Here is a 27,734-nt window from a genome sequence, read left to right on the forward strand (position 1 = left end):
AGAAATCTGCGGGAGGCGGAGGCAGGTGGATCTCTGTGAGATTAAGGGCAGCCTGGTCTACAGAGCGAGTTCCAGGACAGTTAAAGCTACAGAGAGACAGAGACAAACACAGACACACACAAAGAAAAACAAGGGAAAGAAAGAAGAAAAAAGAAAGAACGAAGAGAAATCTGAAATGTTTAGAAATTTCAATAATCCATTTGGTGTATATAGACAAAAAAAGGGAAATACTTAGAGATAATGGAAGCAATAGATATACATTTGATTTTGCTTGATAAAAAGTGTAAACTTGGAAGGGTTTTCTCAACTAAACTTTCACATGTTGGCAAGGCAGGATGAAAGGTAAGAAAACCTGCGATCAAAACTGTTTCTAATGTTGGAGTGAAAAAGAATGAATTAGTCATGACGACCCAGTTAATCTCCATATGCCAGTGAGGGCATGCCACACTGTTACAGGAGTTTCTGATGCATTCAGAGTCAAATGCAAAAACCTGCTTGGATGCCACTTCTGTTAGCTGAGTGCTGGCATGTGTGCTGACCTGTGTGTGCATGTACATACAGACCAAACAAGATTGTAAGTATGCATCTGGGCTGCCAAGGACAACCTTGGTTGTTGTTCCTGTTTGAACTGTCTCTCTCGGGCCTGGAACTCAGCTAGCAGATCAAGTTGGCGGGCCAGGAAGCCTCCCCCAGTGCTGGAGATTGCAAGGACATGTCACCATGCTGGCTGTTTTACATGGGTTGTGAGGATTGAACTTAGGTCTTCAGGCTTATGTGAAGCATTCTATCGTCTGAATTATCTCCTCAGCCTCTGACTTTTTTTTTTTAATTTTTTTTAAGGGATTAGGCAAGTTAATATATTTAACATTAAATATTAAACACATAAATTAACAGTGTTAGCTCTTCAAAATGAACAGAAGTAAAAAGCCAAAACAGAAAAGAGATACCGTGGGATGGTGTCCCCAAAGGGGGTGGATTCGGATAGGCACTACCACCAGGGAGAGGAGAACCTGCAAATGAAAAAGAGAATAGAGACGCGTAAAATACTTTCCCACTGCTTTGAATCTGATCAAGATTATGTAAAGGAGATACTATGAGTGTGACTGAGGAATAACACTACCTATCACACACAAGAATCAGACAGGCATCCTATTTTTAATTAGTAAGCCAACTTTCTCGCATTTGGAAGACACCAATACAGACTTGCTTATTACTTGATTAAGGCAATTTTCTTCGTTATCTCTTTCTCTTTGAATACTAAATGAGCTCTGTAAATACTCCTGGTTACAACTTATGTTGCTTCTTAGTAATTGTTAAAGATTCAATATTGTGAGGAGTGGTAGCAGCGTACACTTAAAATTCCAGCACTGGGAGACAGAGGCAAGGGGAATCTCTGAGTTCAAAGCCAGCCTGGCCTACATAGCAAGTTCCAGGCCAGCCAAGGCTACATAGAAAGACTCTATCTCAAAACAAACAAAAACCAAAAAAGGAACCAAAAGCCCCCTAACAAACAAACAAACAAAAATTCAATAGTCACTGTCTAGACTTTTTCATTACTAAGACAGAAGTACTAACAAAACATTGAATTCTCTATTGCATAAAGTATGTCATCTCTTCTAAAATATAAACCAAGTTTCATTTCAATGTTCCATACTCACTAGAATACATGGGAGAGCCCAGGATAGGACCAACATTACTTGGAGTGGGAAGAGTAGCTGGAAATCTCATCTGTGCCTCACCACCATACCTATTTGTGTGACCAAAGAATAACTTCAGTTAAATTGTGCATCCTCCAAAAGCTGGGATAACTCCTGTTCCTGTTTAGCTTATTTATATAAATGGCGCTGACAGTGGGATTTGCACCTAGCATAATTCTTTGATAAATGTTGATTTGAAACTGCTACCAGGAAATTAGAGGGACTCTACTAATGTCTAAAAAAAGGACATGTGACGAAAAGTTTACTTAATGAAATGACACTGTAGTCTCTCTGATAGAATATGATGAGCCATACATTTACAAACTAGTTTTTAAAAGATTTTTCTTTATTTGTATCGGTGTCTTGCCTGAATGTATGTCTGTGCACCATGGACTACTACCTTGCACATGGAGTCTACGATGAGGATCAGAACCCCTGAAATAGAGTGACAAATAGTTGTTAGCTACCATGTGGGTGCTGGGATTTGAACCTGGGTCCTTTAAAAGGGCAGCCAGTGCTCTTAACTCCTCAGCCATCACTCCAGCCCCTATAAATTTAAAAATTTATATTTTTATACAGCATACTCATACTTCAAATTCTTGGCGAAGTATTTTACACAAAGACAATGTCTGAAGGCTGGGGCAAAGGTTAATGGCACAATGCTTGACTAGGAAGTAGGAGTCCTAGTTTAATCCCCAGCACTGGAAAAAAAAAAAACAAAACAACTTTCTCTTCAACACCAAGTTTCCTTACTGTCTCAGGATTTCTCAGGGCCAATGACACATGTAAAACAGAACTGGTCATGTTTGAGGGGGAAAAAAGACGGAGGGGAGAACCTGGTGAAAAGTGCAAAACTAGACCAAAATTTAAAGCAAACCTAGAGAACAGTAATGCATGCATTGTGCTAATCAGCCTGTCCCATCAGCAGTTTAATTTTTCTTGATTTCACTCTTACTAATGAATTTTAGTAATTTGCCTATTTCCTCTGTTTGGCAAAGCCTTAACCTATATCACATGGTAATCATTTTTAAAAGTAGTCCAAAAGTGGTGTCTTTTTAACCCCAGCACTCAGGAGGTAACACAGCTACCACAGGCTGAATGGTGAGACTCTCCTCTCAAAAATAAAAGACCCAGACGGCTGGAGAGATGGCTCAGCAGTTAAGAGCACTGGGTAGTCTTGCAGAGGACCTGGTTTCTATATTCAGCACCCACATGTTAGCTCATAACTGTCTATAACTGCAGTCACAGGTAATCCATACACTCTTCTGGTTCCCAAAGGCACGGCACGCATTAGCTACACAGACACACACAGGCAAAACACCCATGCACAAAAATAACATTTTTTTTTAAAGAGGCCCAGGAGATAGAGCTTAGCATGTTTAAGATCCTAGATTCAACTTCCGTTACCAGTAAATAATCAAATAAAAACCAACCAAACAAAAAAGCAGGCTGGCTGGATAGATGGCTCAGCAGTTAAGAGCACTGGCTGCTCTTCCAGAGGTCCTGAGTTCAATTCCCAGCAACCACATGGTGGCTCACAACCATCTATAATGGGATCTGATGCCCTCTTCTGGCATAAAGGCATACATGCAGATAGAGCACTCATATATATAAAATAAATAAAATCTAAAAAAAAAAAAAAAGCAGGTCTTCTATATATAACTATAATCACAATATTACTAAGGTATTTGATAGGCATTTTGGGATGTAGCTCAGTGGTAGAGTACTTAGTGCTTGTATAGCATGCACAAAAAGCCCTATGTCCAACTCTCAGAACACCCCCCAACAACGTAGCTCATTACATAAACACACACACACACACACACACACACACACACACACACACACACACACACACACTCACACTCCACCCCGATGAATACCTAAAGAACGCCCGTGTAGCCCAAGCAGACACTTCTCTATCACAGGCAGCGGTAGAACAAGCAAGGATAAGGCAAGTTGCACAAGCTTGGTCTTCCTGCAAGGAACAATTAAAGATACACCCAGTAGTTAAACCAGTGTTCCACAAGCCATGAAATCAACTGACAGTAATAAAGTGAACAGCCCAGATTTAAAGTTTAGCTCAGGCACTAGTATTAAAGATGCTTTCTCTTTATTAAGCTCTGATCAACTGTTGCTCTTTATTTTTTATTCCTGTAGTCTAGCCTTTTAATTTTGAGAAATTATCACCAAGAGCCAACATTTCTTGAGTACCTATCATGTGCTAGGCACTGTTTTAAGAAGCTAGTATGTACTAGTCCTTATAGCACAGTTAACAAAAAGCAGAAACTAAAACTAAAGTCAGTGAATACAAGCTTCTCATTCCATTTTTGGAATATTTTCAGCAGGTAGCTTGAATCCTGGGTCAGTACACTTAACATTAGTTAGACAGTACTAATTTTAACTAAACCTTCTCAGTTTTAAATCTATCAATTAGAGTTACAGCTATTAACTACTAATGTCTCCACATTTTGCTTCAACTTCCTGCCTTATTCAGTATGCTTGGGAACATACACAACATGTACATGCTCAAAATTAAGGCCTGGTGCTTTTAGTAAGTAGTGTATTTATCGTATGACTTCAGTATCACATTCTTACTAGTACACCTTAATAAGGATTTGTCAAAATCAGAGACTGAATCTGGAGCCCTATGACTTTACTACTGTCAGTATCAGTGCATATATGCTGATTCGAGTACAAAAGAGAACAGAACATCTGTGTACGGCAGAGTTCTACTACCAATTTACCAAGAATTTTAACATCCTTATTGCTTCCTTATGTAAAATATCACACTACAGGGCATAATTACCTGATGTAATTTGAAGAATCTTTCAATCTCCTCTCCATCTCCACCCACGTTACTCACAAGCAGATGTCTCAGCTGATCTACAGGTCTCAGTTTATGAAACATAAGACTGCCCTAAGAAGTTAAAAGCGAGAAAGACAAGTAAGCAACTACCAAGCCTGACTGGTGGAGGGCTGGAGATGTAGCTCAGGGGTGGAGCTCTAGCCTGGCACGCGAAGACCCTAAGTTCTCTCCTCAGTAACACTCACAAAAAGCCTGGCTGGTAATAACTGACTGCTACCTTATTTAACAATAAGCAACTCCAAGAATACAAAATAAACTAGACAACAAGATCACACAACAATCAACCTATATTTAATTTCCATATCTACAAAAAATTAGTATTTTTGCCCCTGTCATGCTGCTCCTCAAACTAGAGAATTAGTTAGATTATTCATATTATTATTATTATATGTTGGCCTATATATATCTATTTATACAAAAATAAAGCTGAATCTTTAGCCACCCATTAACTAGGATACATTCCAAACAGATTCAAGATTTAAAAAATTATAAATGTACTAGAAGAAAGTACAAGTTCTGTTTAATTGTTTTAATAAATCTCAAACAAAAAAATACTCCAGAACAAAACAAATTCTTAAGAATAACTGTTATCGACTACTTTAAACTTGTCTGCATAGGAAATTCTTCAATAAAGAGTTAAATCACAAACTAAGAAAATCATGTGATAAAGTAAAATGCAAAAACTTAATGTTTCTCATCCTCAGGACAGACTACAAGAACCACCTCCACCCTTAGATGCCTGAAACTGTGCATAACACCAGAACAGGGGCATGGCTCAGTGGTTCAGTGTTTCCCTAGCATGCAGGAGTTCCTGGGTTCCATTGTCAGTACTACTATGGAAAGAAGACTTCTGTACGCTGAATACAGCCTCTTTTGCCTCTACCGTAAGCAAATATGCACATACCTGTGCCGAGAGGAGAACAAATTTCTTTGGAGGCAACATGTGTTGCTGTACAACAACTGGCGAGTCAGTTATTGGAATATGATCTTTATTTAAAGGTGTGATTATTTTATCCACTTTTAATTCATCTATTGCAGAAAGAGCCCAGGAATGACCATCAACACGGGTTGTCATCTACGGAAAAGAAATACACTGTTCTCATATTTTGTTAAATCATATATGCCAAAGCTTCTAGGAAATAAAACCCACAAAAAAAAAAAACCCACAAAATAATAAAACAAAACAACTAAAAAAACCTCCTAAGTCCAGTAACCCGGGTATCTTCAACACGTATTTAGCCTGTTACTTTTAAACAGCATCTTCTATATGCTTCCATACAGCTGCTGTAACTGGCAGATTCGGTGGTTTTTGCTGCCACAGACTATGCTCTCCTTTGCTGTTATATTTCCCTCCTAAAGTAAGATTCTTTAAAAACAAATTTTTAATATTCTAGAATAGTTTAGAAAACACATTTCAAGCACTGGAAAATGTTAAGATATACTCTCCGTTTATATGCACAACACCTAACCTCAACAACTAGTGTCCTGACAGAGCTGCTTTCTCTCTTCTTTCTTCTACTGAACCATTTGAAATGAAGACACATCACCCTCAATACTTCCACATGATCTCCAGAAAATAACGAGATTCTCTTAAACCAAGAATCATTGTAACATTTAAGAATGCTGATAATTAATGCTAATTAATTCAATGCCCAGTCTATACAAATTTTCCAAGTGTGTCTCTTGTATACTTACTTTTAGGAAATTAGAATTTTATCAGTTACACACTGTTTTTGGTGGCTGACATTTTTATTTTTAAATAAAAGTTCACATCTGATTGAGAACTCAAATATTATACAAATTACTTGAAAAAATAGTGAAGCTGGGTGTGGTGACTCATGACTGTAATCCAGGCACTGAAGAGGCTGAAGCAGGGGAACAGGAAGTCTGAGGTCAGCCAAGGCTAGACACTGAGTTTCAGACTAGCCTGGGCTTTTGAGCAAGGCCCCATCTCAATAAACAAAGTAACAGAAAGCTAACATTTATCAGACCCTTCCTCTGTCCCAGGCAATGATCTGGTGTGTTATGTATATGATTTCATTTAATCTCATGGTATCTTCACAGAGGAAAAGTACTATGGCAACTATTATAGACGAGGAAATGAGAGTGCCAAAGTCATTAAATCCTCCAAAGCGATTGATGGTGAACGAAATTTCAAACCTTATTCCTGCCCCCAAATCAGGACTGCACTTGTATCTTTCTGAGCTCTGAATTCTTATATGTATTACAACATGAAGCTTTACCAGGCTGGCCTTGAACCCACATAGATCTGCCCGCCTCTGCCTCCTGAGTGCTGGAACTAATGTGTGCATGACCACGCTCAACTCAATGTTTTCTTTTTAAGATGTTTTTAGCGCCGGGTAAGATATCACATGCCTGTAATCCCAGCACTTGGGAAGCAGAGGCAGGTGGGTCTCTGAGTTCAAGGTTAGCCAGATCTAGCCATCTAAGGCTACATAATGAGAACTCCCAAAATGATTTTCTTTGGCCGGATGGTGGTAGCGCATGCCTTTAATCCCAGCACTCGGGAGGCAGAGGCAGGTGGATCTCTGTGAGTCCGAGGCCAGCCTGGGTTCCCAAGTGAGTCCCAGGAAAGGCGCAAAGCTACACAGAGAAACCCTGTCTTGAAAAACCAAAAAAAAAAAAAAAAAAAAAAAAAAAAGATTTTCTTTGTGTGAGTGTGAGTGAGTGTGTGTGTGTGTGTGTATGACTATTGACAGAGCTAAAAAACAAACAATAAGAATTAAGAAGATATATTTCTTTACTCTTAATTAAGGTTGCTTTCTTTGGAGCTGGAGAGAAGGCTCAGTCAATAAGAGTATTGTTGATCTTCTGGAGGACCCAGTTTTGATTCCCACACTCATCTTCCCTCAGTCGGTACCAGGGATGCACATAGTGTACATACATACATACATACATACATACAGGAAAAACACTAAGACACATAAAATAAGTTTAAAAAAATTTTAAATTTCTTTAAATTTTTTTGTGTACACACGTGCTCATGTTTGTGTCTGTGTTAAGTGTATGTGCACATTAGTGCACAGCTGCACAAGGAAGCAAGAGGAGAGCATCAGATCCCTTATAGGTAGAGCTATAGGTGTTTGTCAGCCTCCGATGTGGGTGCTGGGATCAGAACTCTAGTCTTCATGATGGAAGATCAAACCATCTCTCCAGCGCCCCTCAAAGACTTCTAATCATATATTAATTATATTGAAAATAGCAACAATTCAATAGACAAAGTTATTTACCATACTATTGCTCATTTAAAACATCTGTAACTGGAATAGGGATGGGTCCAACAACTGAATTCCTGACTAACATACACAGAGCTCTGGGTCTGACCCACACCACACACTAGTTTCACTGGAAGTCTCAAAACAACTGACCTGAGTTTCCATCATTGGCTTTTGGAAAGGAAATGTATCATGGTTGATACACCATAAAATGTCATTATCTTCATTTTCTGAGGCTGTCATCAGTAGAATTCCTAAAAGTTAAACACACAAAATATTACATGATGCTAAATAACCTGCATTCCCAATAACTTTAATAATTATCAACAGCATATACAATTTATACAATGCTGGACACAATCTAATGGGGAAAGAATAGGACTTTGTTTTTAAATAGTGTTTGGAAAAATAAGATGTATAACTAAAAATGTTTACAAATAAACTGAACAAAGGAAATACCAGACCTATACACTGTATATACATCAAGAAACAGAAAGGAGGTCTAATTCAACAAGTTACAAAATAAGTAAAGAAAAATGCCTTGAAAGAACCATGTACATAGCTAGAGGTGGTAAATGCTTGTCCCGTAAGCAGAGGAATCCAGGTTCAACTCCCATAATCTCTACTCTGGGGGAGATGGATATGAGCGGAAGCCTGGGGCTCAATGACCAACCAGCTGAGCCTACTCAGTGAGTTCCTGAGGTCATTAGAAATCACAGGTCCTACACAAGTGTGTACACACACACACACACACACACACACACACACACACACACACAGAACCTGCGGTCATTAGAAAGCACTTACTAAGTGTTATTGATCTTATCGTGAGTGCTTTAGAGAAACTTTTTTTTTTCATTTTTCTGTATTTGAAGCTCATCAATTTTCATTAGTAACTTATAAAAGCTTATTAAGTATATAAATTTTTTCTTCACGTCAATGTCTTCTCAGTCAGTGAAATAGTCTACGTACCAGTGAAATCAAATACACCATGACTGAAAAACAGATACAGGTGCCAGTGTATACTCTCCTGTGCTTGATTCTAGCTTCTCTACCTCAATTGTGCCCTTAAGACTAACATTAGTGACATCAATCTTCTGTCCATTATTGCTGTAGGTGAGGACCTAATTAAGTAGTTAACTATACAGGGCCAGTAGTTTATATTAAAGTGGCAGAGAACAATTCTTAAATTCTAGTTTGTGGAACTTTGGAAAACCTGCAATTTTCAGGGACTGCTATGGCAAGTGGTTAAGAGTACTGGCCCCCTTCAGAGGACGTGGGTTCCACCCCACACCCACATGGCAGCTCACAACTGTCTGTAACCTTAGTTCCAGAGGATCAGATGCCCTCATCTCACCTCTAGGGGCAGCAGGCAGGCACGTGGTGCACAGACATACTTGCAGGCAAAAGCCAATACACATAAAATTAAAATAAATTACTTTAAAAAGGAGAGCTTGCTAATAGTTTATTGGGTATTTTTACATCAATGTTCATGAGGGAGATTGGTCTGTAGTTCTCTTTCTTTGTTGCATCTTTGTGTGGTTTGGGTATCAGGGTAAAGGCTCTGCTGACTCCCCATGGGAGAACTTGCCTTGGAAGAGTTGGGAATAGGGGGTGTGTTGGAAGGAAAGGCTGGGGGGCGGGAGGAGGGAGGACAGGGGAACTTGTGGGTGGTATGTAAAATGAATAGAAAATCTCTTAATTAAAAAAATTATTTAAAAAAAGAGAGCTTGCAGGATTTATTGCATTGTATACACAATATGAACAATATTTTTTCCTGACTATATTTTCTGAGTTTAAAACTTAAGTCTAGAACTGGGGCAGGGGGGAAGGAGGGAGAAGACAAAGTAACTTGACTTTATTTGTGTTGGCTTCAAAGAGAATACAGATACTATTAATTAAAAAAGGAGCTGGGCGGTGGTGGCGCACGCCTTTAATCCCAGCATTCGGGAGGCAGAGGCAGGTGGATCTCTGTGAGTTCGAGGCCAACCTGGTCTACAGAGCGAGATCCAGGAAAGATGCAAAGCTACGCAGAGAAACTCTGTCTCGAAAAACCAAAAAAGAAGCCAATTTTAAAAAGTTGGAAGAGTGACATAAACTTTACAATCTAAAGCAGGCAAGGTGGCGTCAACATAAAGGTCTTGTCATCAATACTGACGATCTGAGTTTGACCCCAGAACCTACTTGGGGAGAGGAACGAACTCCTACACATTGTCCTCTGACTTCACACATGGCAGCAGTGTGCCTACACACATACAGCCACACAAAATAAAATTAAATAGTAGAAGGAAAAAACTCTAGACCTAACAGTGAAATATAAAGCACATGTAGGAAGGATACGAATCAGCAGATCCCCTGTTTGATCAGGGTCTTGAATCTAGAATACACAATGGGCTCTCAATTCAGTAACAAAGTAAGAGGCTCTCGGGACTGTTTTCTGGGGGAGAGGGGGAGGTGGTGACAACACCTGGGAACTGCTCACCGTCTTTACATCAGGTAAAAGCACCTTCACTTCCACAAGGACGGAGACAACAGAAACAAGTACTGGCAAGAGTGCAGCCAAGTGAGCACACTTTACACACTAGGAAAGAGTGCAGAGTGAGTGCACCTTTACACACTAGCAAGAATGCAGACAAGTGAGCGCACCTTTACACACTAGGCAAGAATGCAGCAAAGTGAGTGCACCTTTACACACTAGGAAAGAATGCAAAGGTGAGTGCACCTTTACACACTAGGAAAGAGTGCAAAGTGAGTGCACCTTTACACACTAGGAAAGAGTGCAGACAAGGTGAGCGCACCTTTACACACTAGGAAAGAGTGCAGACAAAGTGAGTTCACCTTTACACACTAGGAAAGAATGTAGTCAAAGTGAGTGCACCTTTACACACGAGGAAAGAGTGCAGACAAAGTGAGCGCTCCTTTACACACACTAGGAAAGAATGTAGTCAAAGTGAGCGCACCTTTACACACCAGGAAAGAGTGTAAACTGTCCTAGTTGCTTTGAGAGACATCTGAGAGTTATTCATGGGTAAAGCAAAGTGACCACATGATCCAACAACTTCCTCCAACAAAAGTAAGAAACCGAGGACGTTGTGAAAGCCTGTTCACAAAAATTTATAGGAGCAGTGTAGTTCACAATAGAAGGTGGACAGCATGCAAAGGTGGACAGCATGCAAATGTATGATTTCCACAATTAAACATTATCCAACAATAAAAAGGAGATGCCCAGGGCATGGTGGCTCCTGCCTGTAATTCCAGTGCCTGGGAGGCTGAGCCAAGACCTGCAATTTTGAGGCCACACTGGGCTCCTTGGTGGTTCCAGGCTGGCCTGAGTTCCAGAATGAACTACTGCTTCAAACAGACAGGAGCCAGTGGGGCAGCTCAGCCAGGAAAGGCTCACTGCGAGCCTGACAACTTGAGTTGATTTCTGGAACCCCCCTTGGTGGAATGAGAGAGGCCACCCTCTCAAGTTGTCCTCTCATTTCCACAAATGAACCAGGGCGCGTGGCTACCCCCAACCCCACAGACACGATAATTTTCTAAATTGGAGAGAAAGTCCTAATACCCGTTTTACCATCATTAATCTTTACAGCATCGTGTTTAGCCAATCATATTCTTCTATTTACATAAAGTGTCCAAAATGGACAAATTAGTAAGAAAGGGAGATCAAAGATTTTCCAGAGCTAGAACAACTATTGGTGGACATGCCTTTTTCCTGGGATAAGGAAAATATTTTCAAGTTAGACAGTGGTGATCACTGTTCAACTCTGAATAAACTAATACCCACTGATTTTTATACTTTAGAAGGGTTTAATTTCTATCGTGAACCATGTGAATAAAGTTATAATTTACAAAGTGCTGTGATGATACACAGTATTAGTTATTTGAAGAAATTCTTCTCGAAAAGTTAAGTTTGGATACTGAACAACAACAGGGTGGGAGAGCCTGGCACAGTGGTGCACAACTTTAACCCCAGCACTTGGGAAACAGAGGCAGGTAGATCGCTGTAAGTTCAAGGTCAGCCTGGTCAACATAGAGAAGTCCAGGCCAGCCAGGGCTACACAGTGTGACTCTGTCTCAAAAAAACAAATAAATAAAAATGTGGGTGGTAGCAGTGCTGAGAGATGGCTCAGCAGTTAAGAGCACTTGCTGCTCTTGCAGAGGACCTGGGTTCAGTTCCAGGTCCCGCGTGGCAGCTCAAAGCCATTTGCGAAAACCATAGTTGCAGGAGATCTAATGCATTCTTCTGACCTCCAGGTCCCAGGCATGCTCATGGTGTGTGTACATACACGTAAGCAAAACACTCATGCACATTAAAAAAAAAAAAAAAAGAAGAACCTAATCTTAAATCTTACAGCACTTCAGAACTTACCTTTACTATACAGAGCTTTGTGTACTTTTGAAGGCTTTTCCACTGTTGAAGATGCTGAGAATCCAGGAGGTAGTCGGACGTGAACCAACGTCAGTGTGTTGGGCCGAGCTGATGGCTGTCTGAATGGACAAGTGCTGAAATACAACCTCACACCTGATGAGGGGTAAAGGTATGCATCGGTAACAAAAAGTAAGGACCAGAAGTACACGTGCAGTGAGGAAATTTCACACATAAACACAGACTGCTGCAAAAGCATACATCACTCTCCTCACTGGCCTGAAATCACAGATTAGCAATTTAAACAAATTTCTAGAAAATGTCACAGAATTGAGCAGTGACTTAATAATTTCTATAGCAAGAGCTTGTGACAAATCAAGGGAGCCTGTGTCTCAGCTAAGGGTCTGTCACTAAAAATAAGCCACTTCACTTTACAGGTCTGGTTACACATCACAGTATGAGTAAGGAAACAGCATCTCCCATTTAAAAATAAATAAATAAATCCTCATTTTATGACTTCTCAGCATAGCTTAATAACTAATGAAGGCGGGAAAACGTTTCTCATCATAAACTTCCCAACCAAGTATCATCAAATTCGTAACAGCCACGGCAGATATGGAAACAAACGTACCTGCGTGAGTGACGGCCAGTAACTGACAGTCCAGGGATTCAGAGTTTTCAATCACTGATATCTGAACAATCGGCTTAAAAACGGAACGATCAATAGTCCTATGGGAAACAAAACCCAAGTGCATTTCTAGTTTATTAAGCCAAGTCTGAGGCGGGTATAGTGGCATGTGCCTTTAATCCCAGGACTCAGAAGACATATGCAAGTGGATCTCTTTGAGTTTGAGGCTAGCCTGGTCTATGTACTTAGTTCCAGGACAGCCAGAGATATAATAGAGAGGCCCTGTCTCAATAAATAAATAAGATTAACTCCTTAGAAAGTAACATAGTAGCAGTAGGAAGTAACAAGACTCCAGTATATGTATAGTTAAGACTAGACCTCTTTTCAAACCACTTAAAAGACCATTTAAAAAGGCCAAATAAACCCAAGGAATCAATCACCACTGCAGCGATCACTACTGATTAAAAGAGAGAAAACAGACCTCTGTCACTAGGAGATAAATAATGGAGAAAACTCTGAGTCGGGAATGGACATTAAGCGACTCCAGATGCAGCAATGTAGTTAGTTTATGTAACCTGTGTGTATTGGTTTAGAAAAAGAAGTGAGAGCTGGGTGTGGTGGTACACACTTCTGATCCCAGTGCTGGGCAAGTGGACAGGAAGATCAGCAATTCAAGGTCAGCCTGGGTGACAAGAAGCTTTAGTTTTAAGAAACAAAACATTACTTCTGGGAATACAATAGATTGGAAGACTAATTGAGAGATTGGAATATTTTATAAATAACTCCTGTACCTTCCTCCCAAATGTCAGTATTATGAAAAAAAGAAAATGAATGAAAAGAGTGTTCTGCATTAAAAAGACTAAAGGCCAATATAATTCATAAATTCTAATGGTAGAATGTGGAGAGGAAAAAAAAAAGCCATAAAAATTTTTAGAGCTGTGCTGGCTTTTGCAGTATATTTATTCAAATTGGAATGATGAGAATCACATGACCACTGTACAAGGATGATATATGCAAATTCATACAGTATTCTGTATTGACAGAGAGAGGAGCCATACTGTATCAGGCAAAACAGAATGTAAGTCAAGAACAATGAAAAGAAACAAAGCCAAATTTGAGAACTACTGGGAAATTAAATGTTTACTATGTAATTACGTAGTTACAATAGTTCAACTTCCTACCTTCCTTTTTTTTTTTGGTTTTTTCCAGGCAGGGTTTCTCTGTGTAGTTTTGGTGCCTGTCCTGGATCTCGATCTGTAGACCAGGTTGGCCTCGAACTCACAGAGATCCACCTGGCTCTGCCTCCCGAGTTCCAGGAAAGGTGCAAAGCTACACAGAGAAACCCTGTCTCAAACTCCCCCCCCCCCCAAAAAAAAAAGAGGCCAAAGGAAGCCACTGTATCACTTAGTTTGTTTTGTCAGGAATTAAATAAGGATATTACAGCTATGAAAGTCTACCTTGTACTATGTAGGCCTGTTGCAAGAGTAGCTGGCCTATGTTATCTTGTTATAACATCTATAATGTTTGCAACAATGAACCTGAGCTTCAAGCTCCAAGGAAAAAGGCTAGAGAGTCAGCTAAGTGGTAGAATGCTTGCCTGGTCTGTGGGAGACCTTGGGTTTGATTCTCAGCACCTTTGGAAAAAAAAGTCCAAGAGAGAAAAACACAAAAAGCTATACTTCACTCAGTAAGACATACTACCTTCTGTTTTAAACCAACATGAGACAGTCTATAGCAAAAATGTTTGAGAAACAACTTATTATGATGTTCCTTAACCATTCATCTTTTAGAGATGTTTGAAGGCTTAATTTAATCTTAGTATAGTATATATAACATATATGTGCTATAATACTATATAATGTATATATACATATGTATAATATGTATGTATAGTATAACATAGTATTATAGTATAATCATGTCTGCAAATGAAATGTTGACAATAAAGAACATATTACCTAGCAATGTTTCCAGCAGCAGAGACAATAGCATTCTGTGAAACTGAGGCAACTCTACTCATCCCCTGCCCATCATGGCCCAAATCATAAACCTGTGAATAAAAAAGGGCTCCTTTAGACACAATTACATAGCATATCCATTATATTAAAGCTGACTTGTTCTTTTAAAGAATAATTTGGTACTTACCAGACAAGGAAACATCAGGATGTTTGAAATCCCACCAAATCAAACAAACAAAACATGGCCTAAGAAACTGTTTGAGGTGTTTATCAAAAAAAGCACACAGTTGAAGCCAGGTGTGGCGATACACACCAGTAATAACAATACGTGGGAGGTAGAGGCAGAAGACTTCAAGATCATCAAGAGAATTTGTCTCAAACAACAACAAAATTTACAGTACACGGATAAGTTTGAGTGACTAAATTGTCTTCATAAAACAGGGACGTGCCAGGTGTGATGGTGCACGCCTTTAATCCCAGCAATTGGGAGGCAGAGGCCAGTCTGTTCTACAGAGTGAGCTCCAGGACAGTCAGGGCTACATGAGAAACCCTGTCTCAAAAAGCAAAACAAAACAAAACAAAAAAACCAAAGCAAAACCAAACAGGGATATAAGCAGTAAGAGAATTCACTGGCTAACGGCACTGGCCACTATAAGCAGTAAGAGAATTCACTGGCTAACGGCACTGGCCACTACTAGCCTGACAACTTGAGTTCATCTCCAGAGTCCATGATAGAGAGAATGACTCCTAAAGTCCTCCACCTCCACATGTGAGCTGTGTCACACAGGTGTGCATATGCACATGTATACACACACATACACACACACACACACACACAAATAGTAATTTTTTGAAAATAAAACAGGAATGCTCTTCTATTTTTAAATAGTCGCAAATATGCATATTTACCTGTATTACTCCTTTCTCCGATCGTGTATACAAAATATTCCTTGAATTATCAATTTCAATTTGAACAATAGGATCTAAAAGTAAAACAAAAGGAGAAAACCAAACCCTGAGGATCAGCAACTGAACACAGGGTCCTTTCACAACAAATTAAAACTGATGCCTCAGGATTTGCACTCTACTCTCTTGCTTGGTTGTTAACGTCTACAATATCTGCATAAGGACCGAGCCAGGGAACACAGTCAAGGGGAGCACAAATAACTCACTCCGTCAGGCACGGTACTGGATGCTGCTCTCCAGTAATCCTAGCTTGTAGGAGGCTATGGCACAAGAACTGCTTAGAGTTTGAGAAATATATTACAGCCGGGCAGTGGTGGCGCACACCTTTAATCGCAGCACTGAGGAGGCAAAGGCACGCAGATTTCTGTGAGTTCGAGGCCAGCCTGGTCTACAGAGCTAGATCTAGGACAACCAAGGCTGCCAAAGAAACCCGTCTCAAAAATTAAAAAAAAAAAGTAAAAGAGAGAGAAATATATAAGAGTTACCAAGACAGGCTGTGCTATATAGCAAAACTCTGTCTTAATACAAAAACAACTTATTTTGCCTTCTAAATTAATTTTAAATTTTTTAAATTTTGTTTTCAGACAGGGTCTCATCATGTAATTCCGGCTGGCCTCAAACTTACTATGCAGCCCAGGCTGGCTTTGAATGCACAAAAATTAACCGGTTTCTATACTGGGATCAGAGGTATGTGCCACCATGTCCAGTTTAGATTATTCCTTCATCCAGTAATACTTAAATTATTTATTATATGCTAGAAAAACAAAGATTACTACATTCCTAATTTTTCAAGAATAAAAACAAAGGATGACATCTAGGTAGGAAAATGCCACAGAAGGGATGGGGGACAACTTAGGGGAAAGAGCAGACACTACTGCTCTTGCAGGTCTGAGTTTGATTCCTAGCATTTACACTGCCTGTAAGCTCCAAGGGATCCAATGCCCTCTCCTGCTCTCCACAGGCACTATGTATATACATATGCCCATAATTTCACACTGATATACACCCATAAATAAATTTAAATTTAAAAAGAAAGAAATAAAGAAGGTGCCACGATGAAATCTATTACACAACATACTAACTTAAAAAAACACAGCATGCTCCCTAAGACGGTATCACTGCACCAGGTGGTAGCCACTGCAGTCTGTGTAAATATTCTGTCAGCACAGTGACAACACTAACACTAACCGAACCCACACACAAGTGAAGGGGCTCATGACTTCACTTTAAAGCATCTTAGAATTATTCCACCTGCTTGTTTCTAAGTTGGTTAAAACTCAGGGATATATGCCAAGCAGTGGTGGTGCATGCCTGTATCCCAGGCCTTGGGAGGCAGAAGCAGACGGTTTCTGAGTTTGAGGCCAGCCTGGTCTACAGAGTGAGTTCTAGGATAGCTGGGGGTACACACAGAAACCCTGTCTTGAAAAAAACCAAACAAATACAACAAACAAACAATGCCCCCCCACCACGAGATATACATTTGAACTGGGAATTCATTCTAGACCATTTGTCATATGTAAATCTGTCTCTCTTACTTGTGCAGGTGTGCTGTATGCAGAGACAGACCACATACACACGTTTTGAGGGAAAGGCATTTGGGGCGTATGACCCAGGAATGACCCTAAATCTGTAGAAAATAACTTGAGATTAAAATCTACGTTTTTCTGTTTTATAATGCTTCTGCTCTCTGAGACACCTCATACAATTTAATATGACAAGTATTTTAACGAAGCATGCAAATTTCTGAGGAAAATGTTAACTCTGGAAGTACCAAAAATCTGTTTCATTTGCCAAATTTGTTTCCTACTTACCATCTTCTGAGAATGTGAACTGCAGCAAGGAAGGCACAAGGAAGGAGAGTGAGCTCTTTGAGTGGTTGATCTTCCTACATCTTTGACTGAACCAGCCTGCCTCTGCCTTGGAGAAAAACAATACAGGACCCGTAAAGCCATATAACAAACGACTGGACCCACGCTCATTAAAAACTCTAAGTCTCCATGAATCACCTGTAGCTAGAGTTTTCCTGCCTGGCCCACGGTCAGGACAAATCTCTCTCACCTGACAGTCCCACAGCTGCTCAGAGCCAACTGAGTAAACACAGAGACTTATATTACTTATAAACTGTATGGCCTGGCAGGCTTCTTGCTAACTGTTCTTATATCTTAAATCAACCCATTTCTATTAATCTATAAGTTGCCACATGGTTTGTGGCTTACTGGTATCTTAACATCTTCTCATCACTGCGTCTGCAGCGTCTCTCTGCCTCAGCCTTCCTGTTCCCAGAATTCTCTTCTCTGCTTGTCCCGTCTATACTTCCTGCCTGGCTACTGGCCAATCAGCATTTTATTATACACAGCGATATCCACAACAATCACCAGTAATTGTAAATACAGTAAAACATACCTTTCAAAATTAACTACAGATTATTCTATGAGTCAAAATATCTACAAATATAACAAATGACTTTCAAGACATATTATTCAATAAAAAGGCAATTGGGAAAATAACTAACAGTAACCTAAGTAAGGACATACATTTACAAAAGCATGCTGTCTGCTAGTGCACACAGGCACACACATGTAAACAGGTATTTATTCACGTGTGTATAAATACACATATACCAATGTCAGTATCATGCTTTAAAACAGCGGTTCTCACCCTTTAATATAATTCATGTTGTGGGGACCCCAACTATAAAACTATTTTTGTTGCTACTTCATAACTATAATTTTGGTGGTTACAACTTGTACTATAAATATCTGATATGCAACCCCCAGAAGGGGGTTGTGACCCACAGGTTGGGAACCATTGCTTTAAAAACACATACCAAACAGATTATCATCGTGAGAAAGCCGTGATGCAGTTCACACAGTGCTTGTTTAACATCTGTAAAGCTCTGAGTTCAAGTTCCAGAACACCAACATCTGCCCCAAGAAAGAAGGGTTTTACCTCGGAGGGAGACTGGGTCTCATGGGTATGGAATAGTGATAGTAGACTATAGTTTATTTTCCTTAATAAGATATGTAGCATGCAATTAGAAAACTGAAACAAACGCTTTCTTTTCCTTTTCAAGAGAGATAGAAAAAAAACAGACACATTTGTAAGTGTTAAGGCTTACTTGGTAAGCTACTTCATACAAACAGCCGTCCTTTCCAGCCAAAAAGATCCTGCCACTATCAGTGGACGTGATTGTTAACAGGTAAGTGTTATCCGTTGGAAGAGAATACAAAGGATCGGGAAGCAGCTGCATTCCACCGCACATACTGTCATTAAGAATGCCGGAACCTGTGAGTTTGCAACAAGAAAAAGCAGGGAACAGTTTCTTAGCTTTCTGAAGTTTAAAATGATACTCACAGTATCTTGAGAACTGGTAACTTGACTGAATTCCTACTAAAACTTCCCAAATGCCTACAACATGTTTTATAAAGTTACCATAAAAGCTTGAGGGGCTGGAGAGATGGCTCAGTCTCAGGGGTTCTTGCAGAGGACCGGGGTTCAGTTCTCAACACCCACATGGCCAATCACAAAAATGCCTGTAACTTAAGTCCTAGGGGATCTAACATCATCTTCTGGCTTCCTCGGGCTCCAAGCACACACACAGTGCACATATATACATTCAGGCAAAACATTCGTACACATAAAATAAAAAGAAACCTTGCTTGGCTGTGGCGGCACACACCTTTAATGCCAGCACTTGGGGGTGGAGGGGGAAAGAGGCAGGAGGATCTCTGCAAGTTCGAGGCCAGCCTGGTCTACACAGTGAAACCCTGTCTTAAAAAACCAATAAATAAATAAATACATAAATCTTAAACAAAACACAGCAGCCAGGAATGTGGCTTGGTAGTAAAGTGCTTGCATTCTATATGTAAGCTCCTGAACTCAATTCCTAGCAGCACACACGAACGCGCACAAAGCTTCACTAAAGATAATTTGATAATTCATCTTAAACTGCACCTATAGCACACATATTTATCACACAGCAAAATATCAAGAAGAACAAACCTAAACTCACGTGAGGACTTAGTACTGAAAACCATTATAATACTAACTTTCAACACATTATTATTTTCAAAAACCTAGCATTTGAGTGGATTACCATACCTGTCTGTACATTAGCATAGCTGAGTCCAAGAATTACTATATCCACAGGGGTTGCCAAAACCAGCAGGTGTCGTACATGAGGTTGAAAGATGCCTGGGGCAAAGCAGACAAAGGTAAATTATCTTCTGAAAACCACAGCATTCAGCATGAATAAAATACAGTTATCCATTAAAGTGAGCTCCTAATTAGACAGCAAAAGTCTGAATCTGGGTGAGCAAACAGTGATGTTTGAATATTACTATGTTAGAGCATTAATGTAAACAGTAGAAAAGAACTAACAGGAAATAATTGGTTCATCGGTGTCATTTAAAAAAGTGTAGCATACACATGCAGTGCAAACATATCTAGCCACACAAAAAAATTTTGAGGACAGCATTTGAGGTAGCCCAGGTGAGCCTCAACCCTATGATTTAGCTGAAGATGACCTTGAACTGACCCTCCTCCCTCCACCTCCCCAGTGTGGGGATTACAGGCATGAGCCACCACACCTGGCAGAAAAGGAAGGAAATTCAGATACCCAACATGCATGATCTGTGAAGACACATTAAAGTGAAGCATGCTGGACACAAAGTAACAAACACTACAGGAAAAAAAAAAAACATTCATATAGATAGTAGAGTGATCGCTGCCAGGTGTTAGAAGAAAGAATAGGAATTTTTTGATTGAGCCCTTAAAACGTCTGGAGACTATGTGTATAGTCATAATCTCATCCTGATAGTTTTATTTCTTACCAGCTTTTGGTTTAACAAGCCCCACAGCAAGAATTGTCTCACTGAGTCCATCAAAATAGGCAAGATCACCTCTGGTCAAAGTAAACAAAACATGTTTATATATACATATGTATATATACATAAATTAAATCTTATTTACAATGCTCTTATTAGTTGAATAAACTTAGATATAGAATAGACACAGCAAACAAAACTAGTAAAGGATTAAGACCCAGGCACTAGACCTATCTAAGGATAAACTAGAGCAACATTGTAAACATCTGATCTGTCCGACTGGGCTGCAAGTATTGTCTGCCAAGTTAACACCCATCTCCTGCTGAGACAGGGAAGCAGTGTGGAGAGGACTCTGGGAAGGAGTTCAGAAAACTTAAGAGGAGACTAGGAAAAATTCTCCAGTGTCTAATTTACATCCTAATGCAGGGAAACTATAAAGGAATTCAGAAACCCATGCTACTTAAGTAACTATAGCAACAAACAAATCCAAATTCAGCTTAACTCTTACCCTGGAAAAAAGCCAACTCTTGCCATAATACAGGTCTACCCACCGAACCCTAGTTAAAGAGGAGGCATATGCATGTCTCAAGACAATAGTAAGTATTTGTTAAATGAATGAGTGTTACATTTGAATAGAAAAGTAAAAATGTCACTAATATGAAGACTTTTTAGAACTATCACATTCATGGACCATTTCTATTATGACTAAAACACCCATCTAGTTAAATACCGTTTTTTTGTTTTGTTTTGTTTTTGTTTTTGTTTTTTTTGGGTTTTTCAAGACAGGGTTTCTCTGTGTAGTTTTGGTGCCTGTCCTGGATCTCGCTCTGTAGACCAGGCTAGCCTTGAACTCACAGAGATCCTCCTGGCTCTGCCTCCTAAGTGCTGGGATTAAAGGTGTATACCACCACTGCCTGGCTTAAATATAAATATAGTTTTAACTGGAAATTATCTTTCTACAGAATATAAATTATCATATGGTATGATTTTGATACAATTAAGTCTTTTAAATATATGTTCATATGCACATGCATCTTTCTAGAAGGAGCATTAGTTATTCAATGCAAGAGTAACAGCTTAACTACATGGACCTTCTATGACATTTCCTATCTCAATAAGGATAACATAGATGACTCAAATAGATAACTGAGTAACTGAACTATGAAGTGGAAATAACACAGAACTTACCTCTCAAGGCCAAGAGAGCTAGCCAGATCAAATATTACTCTATTTAAGAAACACTGACTTTAGATTTTATATATTCTATATATCTAATTTACCCACAGTCAAAAACCATGAAACAACCAAATTATCATTTCAATAATTATCAGCTTCCTAGTCCATAGAAATGCAAGGAAAATAAGTGTTTTTAAAATGTCACCACCAGGGCCCACATGGTAGAAAGAGAATTGAGTCATGCAAATTGTGTTCAGACTGCCACATATACCTGTGGTACTCACACCCACACACCTAAACCTATGCCCACACACATACACCCATATACACAAAAGAAAAAAATATAACCAAAAAATTTTAAAAAATGCCAAATAATGGCTCAAAAATACCAATATATTATCATCTTTTCTATAGACTACAAACTTGGAATTTATGCCTTGGTTCTCAAGAAGTCCTTTGAAAGGTGGGGATATAACTCAATGAGAGAACACTTGCCTAGCATGCATGAGACACTAGGTTTAATCCCAGGATTTCAAACAAGCAAACCAACTGGTAAACATAAAACAAGAGCAGTACTTTGGTTGGGGAGTGTAGCTCAATGGTAGAGTGCTTGCCATGAGCTGGCTGCGGCAGTACTTGGACCCAGAACACTGCTTGAGAAATTGTTACAAAGAGAACCCACATTGTGTATTCGTGTGTGTGCATGTATAAAAGCCAGAGGTTAGGCAATGTTAGCTGTCTTCTTTTATTTTCTACCTTATTTTTTGAGACAATTTCTCACTGAACCTGGAGTTCACTGTTACAGCTAGACCAGCTGGCCAGTAAGACCCCAGCATTTCCCTGCCTCTGCCCCTCAAGTACTGAGGTTAGATATATACAGTCATGCCTGGCTTTTTGTTTTGTTTTTCCAGACAGGGTTTTTCTGTGTAGGTTTCTCTGTGTAGCTTTGCGCCTTTCCTGGAACTCGCCTTGTAGACCAGGCTGGCCTCAAACTCACAGAGACCCGCCTGCCTCTGCCTGCCTCCCGAGTGCTGGGATTAAAGGTGTGCACCACCACCGCCCGGCCATGCCTGGCTCCTATGTGAGTGTTAAGGATCTGGGCCTAGGCCACCTGCTTTCCTAGCAAGCACTTTGGCCACTGAGCCATCTCCCTGGCCCCCAAAGCCACATGTCAACGCCCACAGATGACTAGTGTGCATACTGGGAAACACTGACCCAGACAAGATAAATAAAAGGTAAAATCAGACAGCTTCTGATGAGTAGAACACTACCTGCAACAAGCAGTAACGGTTAACAGAATTCCAACCCTGCCTTCCATACTTACCCATCTTCATAGTTCCACATGAATATGTCACTGTCAATTGTGAGCCAAGCTCTGCTGATGGGAGGAAAAACACCCATCATGCAGTTACACTGCATGTCTGAGGAGGCATGAATGTAAGGTTCAATAGCTTTTGACTTAAAATTTAGGATTAAAAAAAGATCTCTTGGCTAGATGTGTCACTCGTGGTGATTCAGTGCTTGCCTGGCATTCATGAGGCTCCTGTCCCCACATTCCTTCCTTTCTTCTCCCCTTTCCTTTTTTAAAAATGATTTTATTGTGTGTGTGTGTGTGTGTGTGTGTGTGTGTGTGAGAGAGAGAGAGAGAGAGAGAGAGATCCTGTTTGTCTGTGTACCATGTGTGTGCCTGGTGCCCATGGAGGCCAGAAGAGGGCCTCGGAGCTCCTGGAACTGGAGTTACAGACAGCTGTGAGCCACCAAGTGTGTGCTGGGAATCTAATCTGGGTCCTCTACAAGAGCAGACAGTGCTCTTTACTGCTGAATTATTTCCAGCCGATATAGATAATTTTTTTTTTTTTTTTTTGAGACAATCTCACTATTAGCTCAAACTGGCCGGGAAACTGCAATCCTCTTGCCTTACCCTCACGACGGCTGAGGTTACAGGTATGTATTATCATGCTCGCCTACTTTATTCCTTCCTTCCTTTCTTTTGAGACTGGGTCTCACTATGTAGTTCTGTCTGTTCTAGAACAGACTGGCCTTGAACTTAAAAAAAAAAAAAAAAAAAAATCAGCCTGTCTCTGCCTACCAAGTGCTGGAATTAAAGGTGCGTCCCACCATGTCTGACCCACGCTTATCTATTTTATAAGGAAGCAAATTACCCAGGCACTCTTTTTGAGTAAGGCCTTATTATATAGCCCAGATTGGCTGCAAGAGGGCCATAATCCTCCTGCTTCAACCTCTTGAGTACTGGCATTACAGATATATGCCAGCACCCAAGACTGAAAATTTGGGGGGAGGTGGGTAATGAGGACTGAACAGCTGGGCCTCAGGCATGCTAGACAGATGCTCTACCACTGAGCTTTCTCTGTGGCTCTGAAAACTCTTAAATAACTTATAGACATTATATAAACATAGAACAGGAATTATAATAATGAAAACACTAATCTAATATGTATAAAATAGCTAAATAAAAAACAATAGGATACGTCCAAATTGTTCAACCAGCTCAGGAGGGAGGGGCACTCTTCGGATAGTGCTGATCTCTGGAAGGCTGGGTACAGACAGCAAACCAGGTCCTTGCAGAGGGTAATCCATATCAGACATTCCAGAAACAGTGGGACTGTCTACAAAAAGTCAAATGAAGCATTTATATATATCAGTAAGGTACCACTCATCAACTAGACTAGAAAGGCAATTCAAGCCGCCTCTACCCAACCCCACCACCAGCGTCTCCAAAATGAAGGAGTCTGACCTGTTACAAAAGTAGACCTGAGAAATCCCATTGTTACAGGATGGGGCAGTCACTGGTTTCCATCATGAGGGAAGGTTATCAAGATTGGAGATACAGTTCAGTTAGCACAGTTCTTGCCTAGCATGCATGAATACCTGGCTGTGATTCCTAGCTCAGCAAAAACTGGGCCTAGTGGCATATGCCTGTATTCCTGGCACTGGGGAGGCGAACACAAGAGGATCAGGAATTCAAGGTTATCCTTGACTACTGTTAGAAACCAGCACCAGTTACATTAGATCCTGTCCTAAAAACCAAAGCAAGGTCCAAACCAAACAATCCATTCTTTTTCCCTTTGGATTTCTCCTCCAGCCAACAGTAACATACAAATAGTACCAAAAATGCACTATATTATTGGGAGTTGGTGGGGAACACAGACTGCTCTCAATAAAGAATTCTTATTGAGCTTCTTTCTCTTGCTCTATGACTCAGAGCCTAGGGGCAGGAGTGGCTGATCAACTTAACTTGTCCTTCAGGGCCCTGAACACTTTACCTGCTGACAACCCAATAATTCCATGCGCCTTATCAGGATCTAGTTTAGAATACACAGATTTTGGGGGAAACTGACATTAAATACTGACTACCATGACTGAATAATCACGGGGATGCCTCCCGCAACATGGTTCATTCACATAACTAACTGTTCACTCCTCCACAGGATTCTTTTTCTTTTTTTAAAAGAAAATCTTATTCATAAAATACAATTTTGTTTGTTTTTGAGACAGGTTTCTCTATGTAACCATCCTGGATGTCCTGGAACTCACTCTGTACATCAGGCTGGCCTCAAAATCAGAGATCCACCTGTTTCTGCCTCCCCAGTGCTGGGGTTAAAGGCATGTACCACCACTGCCCACACTAACATACGATTTTAATACAACAATGCACCTATGAAATGAAGTAGCAATACAAAAAGAATGAATAACTTCCGTGAAGAAGAGAATGTGAATGGTCAAGAAAACTTTCAGCTGGGCGGTGGTGGCACACGCCTTCAATCCATCACTTGGGAGGCAGAGCCAGGTGGATTGTGAGTTTCGAGGCCAGCCTGGTCAACAGAGTCAGATCCAGGACAGCACCAAAGCTACACAGAGAAACTCAGTCTTGGAAAAACAACAACAAAACAAAACAAAACAAAAAAACAAACCCCAAACTTTCAAAGAAACTAAAGACTTCTTTTTTTGGAGACAGACTCTCACTGTACAGTTCGGGGCAGCCTGGAACTTACTATGTAAACCAGACTGACTCAAAGAGATCTTCCTGCCTCTGCCTTCTAAGTGCTAAGATTAAAGAAGTGTACAACCATGCCTGGCTTAAACTAGAGACTTGCACTAAGAGTCTGGGAAGAAGCCGGCCGGTGGTGGCACATGCCTTTAATCCAGCATTAGAGCAGAGCAGCGATCTCGTGAGTTGAGGCAGCCTGCTACCATGAGTTCCAGGAAAAGGCGCAAAGCTCTGGGAGGAGCTGAGCGGTGGTGGCACATGCCTTTAATCTGAGCACTCAAGGCAGAGGCAGACAAAACCGAGTTAGAGGTCAGCCTGGTCTACAGAGTGAGTTCCAGGACAGCCAGGGCTACACAGAAAGAATCTGGGAAGAGTCTCTTAGGCAGAGAAAAAAATGCTAGAAGGGAAAGGGATTAGTGTGAGGAGAAAGTATAAGTAAAAAGATTATATATTTAAGAGTATCAGAAAGCTGGGCGGTGGTGGTGCATGCCTTTAATCCCAGCACTCGGGAGGCAGAGGCAGGTGGATCTTTGTGAGTTTGAGGCCAGCCTGGTCTACAGAGCGAGATCCAGGAAAGCCCAAACTACACAGAGAAACCCTGTCTGGAAAAAAAAAAAAAAAAAAAAAAAAAGGGGTATCAGAAAACATGGACTCTGATCTTGTGTTCCAATTAAAGGAGGACAAATTAAGATGATTGTGGCTAATAGGCCAAATACATTCTATAAGGCAAGGCCATTTGTTAGTGGCTGTCAAGTATTTTTTTCTAGTACTTGCTTCTGGTATTTCTGATTAAAAATTTCTCAAAAGATTTTTATAAATCGTTAGCATGTATTGGTCTACTTCAAATGGATTATCCTGTTTAAATTACCTGCGTTTTTGCTCACCAAGTCTCATCTGTATTTTAACATTTCTCTGCTTTTCTCCAACTTTCACGTCCCAAGAGTCACTTTGTAGCAACTAATGCAATTCCACAAAACTTTAGCTGGTTACAAGTTTTTTAAAGTTAAGGCAAACTTTCCAGTTATCTCGTTCGTTGACAGATAGACTTTGTTCTACCCTCCCTGTCAGTTGGGCATTCTGACTCCTGTATTTCTTTACTGGTTCGTCCCAGCACTTACAAATATACTAACTGTACACTTAAGACATGACTGAGAGAACACTGCAGATTCCCAAGTTAACTCGTTTGCTTTTCTGACTGGCTCACAACTGATACAAGAAATGTACAAAAATGGAATCTGGATCAGAAGATTCTTCTCACTTGGACTCAATGAGCCTGCTCTTAACCTCTTCAAGTATCTACAACGAACAAAGCGCAGACAAGAAAAATGAAAGGGGTTTGCTTGTTCTTAAAAAAAAAATTCAGGAAACCAAGCGCTACACTCTGAATACCCTCGCAGGCACCAATGCAGTGCTAAGGACTAAGGCAGAGAATCAGACTAGAATCCTCCAGGCGGGGAAACAGGGCGCCCCACGGGCCGGTTCACTCACTTGGGGCGGACACCATGAGCAGCTCCGACAGGTCTGGGTACATGCGGTCTTCTTGCAACTGCCGGTCGATAAGCCTCCCCGCGTTTTCCAAAGCTTCCTGCAGGGAGGCGGCCGACGACGACGCCGAGGCCGCCATCACCGAGCCCAGCACAGACGTCGGCATGCCGGCAACCGCGGACACCACGCTACGAAGCTGCTCCAAACCCGAGGAGACCCGAGCGAAGAGCCAAGAGAGTCCACCACTTCGCCTTGGGACGCGCGCGCCAAACGAAGAGCCGGGCGCCAGGTCATGACGCACTTCCGGCTCGTCCTCCCGGGGCCTGGACGACACTGTTTCAGGAACGGAAAGAGGAAGCCGTGGAGGGGGTTGGACGTTGGCGGAGGGAGCGGGGAGGGGGATTGGGCTGGAGTCGAGTTTGTAGATGGCCCGGGGGAGGAAGGAGGGGAAGAGAAGAGGGGAGGGGTCCAGAGGAGAGAGGGGTGGAGCGGGGGAGGAAGGGGGGAGAGGGAGG

The 27,734-nt window shown here is 40.7% G+C and overlaps 1 protein-coding gene across 1 annotated transcript in view; it reads right to left on the minus strand.

The window, feature by feature from the left end:
* The window catches only part of Nup155 (nucleoporin 155), a 52,969-nt gene extending 25,456 nt beyond the window's left edge, over positions 1 to 27,513 (minus strand). The window contains exons 1-17 of the mRNA XM_028875603.2: positions 27,223 to 27,513; positions 24,215 to 24,352; positions 23,050 to 23,146; positions 20,556 to 20,626; positions 19,825 to 19,917; positions 18,842 to 19,008; positions 17,535 to 17,640; positions 15,667 to 15,740; positions 14,758 to 14,849; positions 12,803 to 12,900; positions 12,175 to 12,327; positions 7,956 to 8,056; positions 5,471 to 5,641; positions 4,507 to 4,617; positions 3,581 to 3,675; positions 1,659 to 1,747; positions 948 to 1,010 (exon numbers count right to left, since the gene is read on the minus strand). Coding sequence (XP_028731436.1) covers positions 948 to 1,010; positions 1,659 to 1,747; positions 3,581 to 3,675; positions 4,507 to 4,617; positions 5,471 to 5,641; positions 7,956 to 8,056; positions 12,175 to 12,327; positions 12,803 to 12,900; positions 14,758 to 14,849; positions 15,667 to 15,740; positions 17,535 to 17,640; positions 18,842 to 19,008; positions 19,825 to 19,917; positions 20,556 to 20,626; positions 23,050 to 23,146; positions 24,215 to 24,352; positions 27,223 to 27,385 — 1,882 coding nt within the window. The 5' untranslated portion in view covers positions 27,386 to 27,513. The remainder of the gene's footprint in view (positions 1 to 947; positions 1,011 to 1,658; positions 1,748 to 3,580; positions 3,676 to 4,506; positions 4,618 to 5,470; positions 5,642 to 7,955; positions 8,057 to 12,174; positions 12,328 to 12,802; positions 12,901 to 14,757; positions 14,850 to 15,666; positions 15,741 to 17,534; positions 17,641 to 18,841; positions 19,009 to 19,824; positions 19,918 to 20,555; positions 20,627 to 23,049; positions 23,147 to 24,214; positions 24,353 to 27,222) is intronic.
* Between the last annotated feature and the right edge of the window lie 221 nt (positions 27,514 to 27,734).

The sequence above is a fragment of the Peromyscus leucopus genome, chromosome 11 (assembly GCF_004664715.2).
Source record: "Peromyscus leucopus breed LL Stock chromosome 11, UCI_PerLeu_2.1, whole genome shotgun sequence".
NCBI classification, from domain to species: Eukaryota; Metazoa; Chordata; class Mammalia; order Rodentia; family Cricetidae; genus Peromyscus; species Peromyscus leucopus.